The sequence below is a fragment of the Scyliorhinus torazame genome, unplaced genomic scaffold (assembly GCF_047496885.1).
Source record: "Scyliorhinus torazame isolate Kashiwa2021f unplaced genomic scaffold, sScyTor2.1 scaffold_1808, whole genome shotgun sequence".
Classification (NCBI taxonomy): Eukaryota; Metazoa; Chordata; class Chondrichthyes; order Carcharhiniformes; family Scyliorhinidae; genus Scyliorhinus; species Scyliorhinus torazame.
Window position 1 is genome coordinate 1 of NW_027309535.1, and position 12,400 is coordinate 12,400.

Sequence of the window (12,400 nt, forward strand, 5' to 3'; positions counted from 1 at the left end):
GTTGTGGTCAGGTTGTCGACACTCGAGGCGGGAGAGCTGAGTTGACCTCAGCGAGCAGGGTGCTGTTGATGCCGTGTCACACTCTGGGCCGACCTTGATGCTCGCTGGCAAATTGTTGAAGAGCTGATTCAGGGAGATTGTGTGTATGAGACGCTGCAGGACGGTGAGATTATAACACCCAGCTCACAGCCGCTTACTCAACATCCAGAAAAAATTAAATTGAACTGAAGGAAGAAGGCATCACCCCAGAAATAGTCAATGTTAATGAGGCTTCAGAATGGGAACAAACTACACTGAAGGTGAGAGCTCGGTGTTCAATGTGTCCGAATGTCTGGGTGTGTGGTCTTGCTGCGTGGCATCCGTCACTTTTAAAATGTTTCCAATTAAGGGGCATTTTAGGGTGACCAATCCACACGGACAGTGACCCAGGGCCGGGATCGAACCCGGGTCCTTGGTGCCGTGAGGCTGCATGTGCTAGCCGCTGCGCCACCGTGCTGCCCACTGCAGTGTTGATGAAAGCCTACTTGTGACACTAATAAAGATTATTATTAAAGGAGTGCCGCACTGTCAGAGGGTCAGTACTGAGGGAGTGCTGCACTGTCAGAGGGTCAGTACTGAGGGAGTGCTGCACTGTCAGAGGGTCAGTACTGAGGGAGTGCTGCACTGTCAGAGGGTCAGTACTGAGGGAGTGCTGCACTGTCAGAGGGTCAGTACTGAGGGAGTGCTGTACTGTCAGAGGGTCAGTACTGAGGGAGTGCTGCACTGTCAGAGGGTCAGTACTGAGGGAGTGCTGCATTGTCAGAGGGTCAGTACTGAGGGAGTGCTGCACTGTCGGGGGGTCAGTACTGAGGGAGTGCTGCACTGTCAGAGGGTCAGTACTGAGGGAGTGCCGCACTGTCAGAGGGTCAGTACTGAGGGAGCGCTGCACTGTCAGAGGGTCAGTACTGAGGGAGTGCTGCACTGTCAGAGGGTCAGTACTGAGGGAGTGCTGCACTGTCAGAGGGTCAGTACTGAGGGAGCGCTGCACTGTCAGAGGGTCAGTACTGAGGGAGTGCCGCACTGTCAGAGGGTCAGTACTGAGGGAGCGCTGCACTGTCAGAGGGTCAGTACTGAGGGAGTGCCGCACTGTCAGAGGGTCAGTACTGAGGGAGTGCCGCACTGTCAGAGGGTCAGTACTGAGGGAGTGCCGCACTGTCAGAGGGTCAGTACTGAGGGAGTGCTGCACTGTCAGAGGGTCAGTACTGAGGGAGTGCTACACTGTCAGAGGGTCAGTACTGAGGGAGTGCCGCACTGTCAGAGGGTCAGTACTGAGGGAGTGCCGCACTGTCAGAGGGTCAGTACTGAGGGAGTGCCGCACTGTCAGAGGGTCAGTACTGAGGGAGTGCCGCACTGTCAGAGGGTCAGTACTGAGGGAGTGCCGCACTGTCAGAGGGTCAGTACTGAGGGAGTGCCGCACTGTCAGAGGGTCAGTACTGAGGGAGTGCCGCACTGTCAGAGGGTCAGTACTGAGGGAGTGCCGCACTGTCAGAGGGTCAGTACTGAGGGAGCGCTGCACTGTCAGAGGGTCAGTACTGAGAGAGTGCTACACTGTCAGAGGGTCAGTACTGAGGGAGTGCTACACTGTCAGAGGGTCAGTACTGAGGGAGTGCCGCACTGTCAGAGGGTCAGTACTGAGGGAGCGCTGCACTGTCAGAGGGTCAGTACTGAGGGAGTGCCGCACTGTCCGAGGGTCAGTACTGAGGGAGTGCCGCACTGTCAGAGGGTCAGTCCTGAGGGAGAGCTGCACTGTCAGAGGGTCAGTCCTGAGGGAGAGCTGCACTGTCAGAGGGTCAGTACTGAGGGAGTGCCGCACTGTCAGAGGGTCAGTACTGAGGGAGTGCTGCACTGTCAGAGGGTCAGTACTGAGGGAGTGCCGCACTGTCAGAGGGTCAGTACTGAGGGAGTGCTGCACTGTCAGAGGGTCAGTACTGAGGGAGTGCTGCACTGTCAGAGGGTCAGTACTGAGGGAGCGCTGCACTGTCAGAGGGTCAGTAATGAGGGAGTGCTGCACTGTCAGAGGGTCAGTAATGAGGGAGTGCTGCACTGTCAGAGGGTCAGTAATGAGGGAGTGCTGCACTGTCAGAGGGACAGTAGTGAGGGAGTGTTGCACTGTCAGAGTGTCAGTACTGAGGGAGTGCTGCACTGTCAGAGGGTCAGTACTGAGGGAGTGCTGCACTGTCAGAGGGTCAGTACTGAGGGAGTGCTGCACTGTCAGAGGGACAGTAGTGAGGGAGTGTTGCACTGTCAGAGTGTCAGTACTGAGGGAGTGCTGCACTGTCAGAGGGTCAGTACTGAGAGAGTGCTGCACTGTCAGAGGGTCAGTACAGAGGGAGTGCTGCACTGTCAGAGGGTCTGTACTGCAAAGGTAGAATAGACTTTGATGTATTGTTTCTAGCTTATAACAAAAAACAGTCGCTGTTTCAGAATGATGACAGCCAGGGCGGCACAGTGGTTAGCACTGCTGCCTCACGGCGCCGAGCACCCGGGTTACTGTCCGTGTGGAGTTTGCATTCTCCCCGTGGGTTTCACCCCCACAACCCAAAGATGTGCAGGGTCGGTGGACTGGCCACGCTAAATTGCCCCTTAATTGGAAATAATGAAAGAAACATTAACACTGCAATGAAGTTACTGTGAAAAGCCCCTAGTCGCCACATTCCGTCGCCTGTTTGGGTACACAGAGGGAGAATTCAGAATGTCCAATTCACCTAACAGCACGTCTTTCGGGACTTGTGGGAGGAAACCGGAGCCCCCGGAGGAAACCCACGCAGACACGGGGAGAACGTGCAGACTCCGCACAGACAGTGACCCAAGCCGGGAATCGAACCCGGGTCCCTAGCGCTGTGAAGCCACAGTGCTAACCACTGTGCTATGTAGCACTGAATCGCGAGCATCAGTACGTGGATTGTTTTCAAGTCTCTGGAATGAGACTTAACCCCTTGTCTTCCTGTGTCTCCAGACCCGTGAGATTGCTTCACTTAGTGCCGGGCAGGGAAAACTGCATCAACCAAATCACGTCTGCTATTTGAAGCCACTTACCAAATTGAGCTGTGAATCGAGTGTAACACAATGGAGCAAACTGGGTTATCGCAAATACCGCAGCAAATGGAGGCTGCCCTTCCAGTTCCCATTGTTCCATCCCTGATAATGATAACGAGCTGTAAAAATAATAATCAGTCTCTGCCCTTGAACAGGATCAAACTCTCGCAGGAGCAGCTGACCCTGGCTATAACAATGCCCCCCACCCCATAACCCTTGACCCCCTTGTTTTTTTTTAATAAACAATTTTATTGAGACATTTTGGCAAAGTAGCAGCAGTACAGAACCGTGTGCAAAGAACAATCAACATAGTGCAAAAAGCCAGCTCCCATCCCACAAGGACCCGCCTAACTACCCCCCTAATCTACGTTGCCCTAAACCCCCCCCCCCCCCCCCCCCCCCCCCGTACCAGCCCCTTCCAACCCCTTGAAGCTCTCAGGGCAATTGCCAGCGGCTCTATTGCTAGCGCAAACCGCAGTGGGGAGAGGGGGCACCCCTGCCTTGTCCCTCGGTACAGTCTGAAATAGTCAGACGTCGTCCTATTTGTCCTGACACTAGCCTCCGGAGCCTGGTACAGTAGCCTAACTCAGTCGATAAAGCCCTCCCCGAAGCCAAATCGTCCCAGCACCACCCATAGATAGTCCCACTCAACCCGGTCAAAAGCCTTTTCGGCATCAATTGCCATGACTACCTCTACCCCCCTACTCTCTGGGGGCATTATGATCACATTCAGCAACTCTCTTAGGTTGGCCACCAGCTGCCTGCCCGTGACGAACCCGGTTTGATCTTCCATAATAAACGTCTGGCACACAGTCCTCAATCCTAGAAGCCAAAAGCTTGGCCAGTAATTACATTGATGTGGAGATGCCGGCGTTGGACTGGGGTGAGCACAGTAAGAAGTCTTACAACACCAGGTTAAAGTCCCAACAGGTTTGTTTCGATGTCACTAGCTTTCGGAGCGGTAATTCAGAGCAATGTAATTACATTGAGCAGAGAGATCGGCCTATAGGACCCACATGCCTCCGGGTCTTTGTCCCGTTTCAGTATCAGGGAGATGGTGGCCTGTGACATCATCGGGGGTAACACCCCTCTGTCTCTTGCCTCATTAAAAACCCTAACCAACACCGGCCCCACTATCTCGGAGAACTTTTTATAGAACTCCACCAGATACCCATCCAGCCCCGGGGCTTTACCCGATTGCATGGCCCTCAAGCCCTTCAATATTTCTTTGGTCCTAATCGGGGCCCCCAACCTGTCTACCAATCCCCTGCCCACATTTGGGAAGGACAGTCCATCCAGAAAGCGCCTCATCCACTCCCTCCCCGCGGGGGGTTCCGAGGTATAAAGCTTGCTTTCGAAGTCCCTGAACACCTTGTTCAGCCCTGCCGGATCCCCTACCAAGTTTCCCCCCCCCCCCCCCCATCGACTACCTTCCCTATTTCCCTGGCCGCCTCCCTCTTCCTCAGTTGCTGTGCCAGCATTCTACTGGCTTTCTCCCCGTGCTCGTAGATCGCACCCCTCGCCTTCCTAAGCTGCTCCACAGCCTTACCTGTGGACAACACCCCAAACTCTGTCTGTAGCCTTCGTCGTTCCCTTAATAGAACTGCCCTCGGGGTCTCCGCGTATCTCCTGTCTGTCTGTAGGATCTCCCTTACCAGTCGGTCCATTTCTGCCCTGTCCGTCCTGTCCCTATGGGCTCTGATCGAAATCAGCTTCCCTCTCCCCACTGCCTTCAGCGCCTCCCAGAACACCGCAGCTGAGACTTCCCCTGTGCCATTGGCCTGCAGGTAGTTTTGCATACATTCCTCACCCTCTCGCACACCGCCTCGTCCGCCAACAGACCGACCTCCAGCCTCCATTGAGGCTGTGCGAGTCCAGGTCCGGTATCTTCCCCAGCAGTCTCAATAAAATCCACATCATCCCAATTTGGGGCATATACATTGACCAAGACTACCCTTATCCCCTCAAGCTTGCCATGCACCATGACAAATCTGCCTCCCCCATCCGAAATTGTGCTGCCCGCCTCAAATTGCACCCGTTTGTTGACCAAAATCATGACCCCCTGGTTTTAGTGTCCAGCCCCGAATGGGTGACCTGGCTAATCCAGCCCTTCCTCAATCTGACCTGGTCAGCTACTTTCAGATGGGTCTCCTGTGGCATAATTACGTCCGCTTTCAGCGCCCTCAGATGCGCGAACACACGTGCCCTCTTTACCAGCCCGTTTAACCCTCTAACGTTCCAGGTGATCAGTCTGGTTGCCCCCCCTCGCCGATCAGCCATCTCCCTTCTTGGGCCCGCCCCTAACCCCCGTGTCGCGCCTCCCCTGGCAGCCCCCACATCCGACCTCCTCCATGTTACTAAACCCAAGTCCCTCCCTCCGTCAGCAGATCAACTACCCCACTCCTCTTCTCCCCCCCCCCCCCCCAGCAACAACACCCTGTAACCTAACCCTGCCATAAACTAGCTATATGCACCCCCCCCCCCCCCCCCAACCTGGCCTCCATAGACCAGCTCACCCAGCTAGCCTGGTGGCTCTCGACTCCGACGCCAACAAGTCTCCCACCTATTGTTTCCTCTGACCCATCCCCCCTGCCCATCGTCACCACTTTCCCAAACCAGCCATCCTCGAGCAATTGCGCTGAAAACAAACCAAGGAACAATGAAAACCCCGACACCAGTGCAATTCAAGTAATACAAAGTAAGTAATAGGCACTTCCAACCACCACCATCAGAACACAAAAAGCCCCCAGAACCAAATACCTTAACTTCCCTCTTCTCCAACAAAAACTCGAATACAGAAGAAAAAAAAAAGAAGCAAGAAAAACATATAAACATCACTCAATAACTTTTTAGCTTCAGTCCAAAAGTCCTCTGTTCGGCGCCAGCCCTTCTCTCTTGGCGAAGCCCACCGGGCTCCTCAAAGTAATGGTGCCGTCCCTCGTGCGTGACCCACAGGCGCGCCGGGTACAGCAGCCCGAACTTCACCTTCTTAAACAAAATCTCTTTGACTTGCCTGTAGCCTGCCCTTCTTCTGGCCACCTCCACGCTCAGGTCCTGGTAGATGCGCAAGACACGATTATACCAATGGCAGCTCCGCGTGCGCTTGGCCCACTGTAGCACCCGCTCCTTGTCCAGGAACCTGTGGAACTGGACCACAATCGCTTGGGGGGGGGGGGGGGGGGCCTCGCCACCGGCTGCGCCCTGTCCACCTCCAACGGGCGAGGGAAGACATCATTTCCCAACAGCTTCTGGATCGTGTCTGCCACATCCCCTCGGCCCCCTCCGGGAGACCAACGATTCTTAAATTCTGCCGCCGGGACCTATTTTCCAGGTCCTCCACCTTCTCCAGAAGCCTTTTTTGTTGGTCTTTCAGCCTCCCCCCAACCACCACCGTTTGGGGATCCTCCTGCTCCTCCAGCGCCTTCTCCAGCTTCTGGATCATCCGATCCTGGGCACCCAGCCTGTGCTCCAGGCGCTCGATTGATTTGTGGATCGGGCCTAAACTGTCCTGTTTCAACGCAGTAAAGCCCTCTTGGATGACCTTCAACAGATGCTCCGTTGTTGGCTGGACTGTCTGCAACGGGGTCCGGACATCGGCCTCATTGTCCTCAGCGGCAGCTTCCACACTGCCCTTGTTTGACCACTTCTTCAACCGTTTACGATTCTTCCTGCTTCTTAAATCCATACACCTGTGTCTGGAGTCAGTGCCTGAGTGCCTATGCTTTCAGATCCAGCACTCAAAAGTACAAAAAAGTCGGGGAAAAAGGTCCAAACGTCCGACCGGATCGAGAGCCACCAAATGTGCGACTTACTTCTCCATAGCCGCCACCGGAAGTCTTTTTTTTTTTCCATATAAATTTAGAGTACCCAATTATTTTTTCCCCAATTAAGGGGCAATTTAACGTGGCCAATCCACCTAACCTGCACCTCTTTGGGTTGTGGGGGCGAAACCCACGCAGACACGGGGAGAATGTGCAAACTCCACACGGACAGTGACCCAGGGCCGGGATTCGAACCCGGGTCCTCAGCGCCGTGAGGCAGCCGTGCTAACCACTGCGCCACGTGACGACCCCTTGACTCCCTTGTTAATCAAAAACCTCTCGAACAGTCTTGAATATATCCCAGTCCGGCTTCCAGTGCTTCCTGGGGAAGAGAAATCCAAAGTCACTCAACCCTCTGAGGGAAGAAAATCTTCCTGATCTTGTTGAGATGCCCTATTTTGGACCCCTCCTTTTGACCCTCGCACCCTGTCAAACCCCCAGGGAATCTTGTGTTTCAATAAGATCACCTCTCATTCTCCGAAACTGCAATGGGTGCAGGCCCGGCCTGCTGCAACCTTGTGCAGAAGAGAACCCCTTCATCCAGGGGTTAGGGTGGCGAGTGAGACCGTTGTCCATGCCGCCAGTTTCAAACGGTTGTATAGTGATTTGGATGAGGGAACAAAATGTAACATCTCCAAAGTTTGCAATGTTGGGCGGGAGGGTGAACTGTGACGAGGATGCTGGGATCCTACAGCAAGATCTGGACAGGTTGGGCGAGTGGGCAAATCAATGGCAGATGCAGTATAATTTGGAGAAGTGTGAGGTTATTCACTTTGGAAGCAAAAACAGGAAGGCAGATTACTACCTGAATGGTTGTAAATTGGTAGAGGGGAGTATGCAGCGGGGCCTGGGTGTCCTTGTGCACCAGTCGCTGAAGGTAAGCATGCAGGTGCAGCAGGCGGTAAAGAAGGCTAATGCTATGTTGGCCTTCATTGCAAGAGGTTTCGAGTATAGAAGCAGGGATGTGTTGCTACAATTGTACAGGGTCTTGGTGAGGCCAACCATTTCAGACTGAGATAAGGAGACATTTCTTCTCACACAGAGTGTGAAGAATTCATTACCACAGGAAGTAGTTGATGCTAAAACATTGAATATATTCTAGAGGTGGCTGGATATAGCACTTGGGGAGAATGGGATCAAAGGCTATGGGGAGAAAGCAGGATTGGGCGATTGAGTTGGATGATCAGCCATGACCGTGATGAATGGCGGAGCAGGCTCGAAGGGCCAAAAGGCCTCCTCCTGCTCCTAACTTCTATGTATCTATGTATATCCTTTCCGCTAACACCTCTGGTTGCACCCCCGGACCCTCTCCCTTGGCCCCAGGCCTCGGACTGGGAGAACACAGGGCAGCTGCAAAGACGGATACGCAGGTTTAGTGAGTGACTGACGAGGTGCCAAATGGAGTGTAATGTGGGAAAGTTAATCAACTTTGGTCAGCGGATGAATTGAAGAATGAGAGGTGATCTCAGAACAAAGGTCCTGAGTGGCTTTGACAGGGCGAACCTAGAGATTGTTTCCCTGGTCGGGGGATCTAAAACACGGGGGGGATACGCTTGGGGTGAGGGAGCCGATCATTTAGGACCGAGATGAGGAGAAATTACTCCGAGGAATGTGAACGTTTGGAATTCTCAACCCCAGAGGGTTGTAGACGCTCCTTCGTTGAATATATCGACGGCTGGGCTCGACAGACTGCTGGTGTCTCCGGGAATTCCGGGATGCGGGGAGCGGGATACGAGTTGAAGCCCGAGACCAGGGATGGTCGTATTGAGGAGTGGAGCAGATACAGCTCGAGAGGGCACAGACTAAAATGAAAAGTGAAAGAAGCAAAAGTGCAGACGGGAATGTCTTCCGAACAGCGAGTGTTTAGGATCTGGTATGCACCGTCTGCGAGTGTGGTGGAGAGAGATTCACACAGCGAGTGGTTAGGATCTGGAATGCACTGTCTGTGAGTGTGGTGGAGAGAGATTCACACAGCGAGTGGTTAGGATCTGGAATGCACTGTCTGTGAGTGTGGTGGAGAGAGATTCACACAGCGAGTGGTTAGGGTCTGGAATGCACTGTCTGTGAGTGTGGTGGAGAGAGATTCACACAGCGAGTGGTTAGGATCTGGAATGCACTGTCTGAGAGTGTGGCGGAGGCAGGTTCACACAGCGAGTGGTTAGGATCTGGAATGCACTGACTGAGAGTGGTGGAGGCACATTCACACAGCGAGTGGTTGGGGTCTGGAATGCACTGTCTGAGAGTGTGATGGAGGCAGGGTCACACAGCGAGTGGTTAGGATCTGGAATGCACTGTCTGAGAGTGTGGTGGAGGCAGAGTTAGGATCTGGAATGCACTGTCTGAGAGTGTGGTGGAGGCAGATTCACACAGCGAGTGGTTGGGGTCTGGAATGCACTGTCTGTGAATGTGGCGGAGGCAGATTCACTCAGCGAGTGGTTAAGGTCTGGAATGCACTGTCTGACTGCGCGGTGGAGGCAGATTCACACAGCGAGTGGTTAAGGTCTGGAATGCACTGTCTGACTGCGTGGTGGAGGCAGATTCACACAGCGAGTGGTTAGGATCCTGAATGTTCTGTCTGAGAGTGTGGTAGAGGCAGATTCACATAGCGAGTGGTTAGGATCCGGAATGTTCTGTCTGAGAGTGTGGTGGAGTCCGATTCGCACAGCGAATGGTTAGGATCCGGAATGTTCTGCCTGACAGTGTGGTGGAGGCAGATTCACACAGCGAGTGGTTAGGGTCTGGAATGCACTGTCTGAGAGTGTGGTGGAAGCAGATTCACACAGCGAGTGGTTAGGATCTGGAATGCACTGCCTGAGAGTGTGGTGGAGGCTGATTCACACAGCGAGTGGTTAGGATCTGGAATGCACTGTCTGTGAATGTGGCGGAGGCAGATTCACACAGCGCGTGGTTAGGATCTGGAATGTACTGTCCGATAGTGTGGTGGAGGCAGATTCACACAGCGAGTGGTTGGGGTCTGGAACGTACTGTCTGAGAGTGTGGTGGAGGCAGATTCACACAGCGAGTGGTTGGGGTCTGGAATGCACTGTCTGTGAATGTGGCGGAGGCAGATTCACACAGCGAGTGGTTAGGATCTGGAATGCACTGTCTGAGAGTGTGGTGGAGGCAGGGTCACACAGCGAGTGGATCTGGAATGCACTGTCTGAGAGTGTGGTGGAGGCAGATTAACACAGCGAGTGGTTAGGGTCTGGAATGCACTGTCTGAGAGTGTGGTGGAGGCAGGGTCACACAGCGAGTGGTTAGGATCTGGAATGCACTGTCTGAGAGTGTGGTGGAGGCAGAGTTAGGATCTGGAATGCACTGTCTGAGAGTGTGGTGGAGGCAGATTCACACAGCGAGTGGTTAGGATCCGGAATGCACTGTCTGAGAGTGTGGTGGAGGCAGATTCACACAGCGAGTGGTTAGGGTCTGGAATGCACTGTCTGAGAGTGTGGTGGAGGCAGGGTCACACAGCGAGTGGTTAGGCTCTGGAATGCACTGTCTGAGAGTGCGGTGGAGGCAGATTCACACAGCGAGTGGTTAGGATCCGGAATGTTCTGTCTGAGTGTGGTAGAGGCAGATTCACACAGCGAGTGGTTAGGATCCGGAATGTTCTGTCTGAGAGTGTGGTGGAGTCCGATTCGCACAGCGAATGGTTAGGATCCGGAATGTTCTGCCTGACAGTGTGGCGGAGGCAGATTCACACAGCGAGTGGTTGGGGTCTGGAACGTACTGTCTGTGAATGTGGCGGAGGCAGATTCACACAGCGCGTGGTTAGGATCTGGAATGTACTGTCCGAGAGTGTGGTGGAGGCAGATTCACACAGCGAGTGGTTGGGGTCTGGAACGTACTGTCTGAGAGTGTGGTGGAGGCAGATTCACACAGCGAGTGGTTGGGGTCTGGAATGCACTGTCTGTGAATGTGGCGGAGGCAGATTCACACAGCGAGTGGTTAGGATCTGGAATGCACTGTCTGAGAGTGTGGTGGAGGCAGGGTCACACAGCGAGTGGATCTGGAATGCACTGTCTGAGAGTGTGGTGGAGGCAGATTAACACAGCGAGTGGTTAGGGTCTGGAATGCACTGTCTGAGAGTGTGGTGGAGGCAGGGTCACACAGCGAGTGGTTAGGATCTGGAATGCACTGTCTGAGAGTGTGGTGGAGGCAGAGTTAGGATCTGGAATGCACTGTCTGAGAGTGTGGTGGAGGCAGATTCACACAGCGAGTGGTTAGGATCCGGAATGCACTGTCTGAGAGTGTGGTGGAGGCAGATTCACACAGCGAGTGGTTAGGGTCTGGAATGCACTGTCTGAGAGTGTGGTGGAGGCAGGGTCACACAGCGAGTGGTTAGGCTCTGGAATGCACTGTCTGAGAGTGCGGTGGAGGCAGATTCACACAGCGAGTGGTTAGGATCCGGAATGTTCTGTCTGAGTGTGGTAGAGGCAGATTCACACAGCGAGTGGTTAGGATCCGGAATGTTCTGTCTGAGAGTGTGGTGGAGTCCGATTCGCACAGCGAATGGTTAGGATCCGGAATGTTCTGCCTGACAGTGTGGCGGAGGCAGATTCACACAGCGAGTGGTTGGGGTCTGGAACGTACTGTCTGTGAATGTGGCGGAGGCAGATTCACACAGCGAGTGGTTAAGGTCTGGAATGCACTGTCTGAGAGTGTGGTGGAGGCAGGGTCACACAGCGAGTGGTTAGGATCTGGAATGCACTGTCTGAGAGTGTGGTGGAGGCAGAGTTAGGATCTGGAATGCACTGTCTGAGAGTGTGGTGGAGGCAGATTCACACAGCGCGTAGTTAGGGTCCGGAATGCACTGTGTGAGAGTGTGGTGGAGGCAGATTCACACAGCGAGTGGTTAGGATCTGGAATGCACTGTCTGAGAGTGTGGTGGAGGCAGATTCACACAGTGATTCTCCATACTCCCAGAATGCTTTGGTCCACTGCAATTCGCAAACCGACACAACCGGTCCACAGCAGACGCCATTTCCCTGGCCCTGCACTCATCCCTGGAGCATCTCGACAACAAGGACTCCTACATCAGACTCCTATTTATTGACTTCAGCTCTGCCTTCAGCACCATAATCCCAGCCAAGCTCATATCAAAGCTCCAAAACCTAGGTCTTGGCTCCTCCCTCTGCAACTGGATCCTCAACTTCCTGACCCACAGACCACAATCAGCAAGGATAAACAACAACACCTCCTCCACGATAGTCCTCAATACCGGGACCCTGCAAGGCTGCGTACTTAGCCCCCTACTCTACTCCCTGTACACACACGACTGCGTGGCAAAATTTGGTTCCAGCTCCATCTACAAGTTTGCTGACGATACGACCCATAGTGGGCCGGATCTTGAATAACGACGAGTCCGAATACAGGAGGGAGATAGAGAACCTAGTGGAGTGGTGTAGCGACAACAATCTCTCCCTCAATGTTAGCAAAACTAAAGAGCTGGTCATTGACTTCAGAAAGCAAAGTACTGTACACACCCCTGTCAGCATCAATGG

The 12,400-nt window shown here is 53.8% G+C and overlaps 1 protein-coding gene across 1 annotated transcript in view; it reads left to right on the forward strand.

Moving 5' to 3' along the window:
• Positions 1 to 15: 15 nt before the first annotated feature.
• The window catches only part of LOC140407685 (maestro heat-like repeat-containing protein family member 1), a gene marked incomplete at its 3' end in the record, with an annotated part of 28,183 nt that continues 15,798 nt past the window's right edge, over positions 16 to 12,400 (forward strand). The window contains exon 1 of the mRNA XM_072495004.1: positions 16 to 299. Coding sequence (XP_072351105.1) covers positions 278 to 299 — 22 coding nt within the window. The remainder of the gene's footprint in view (positions 300 to 12,400) is intronic.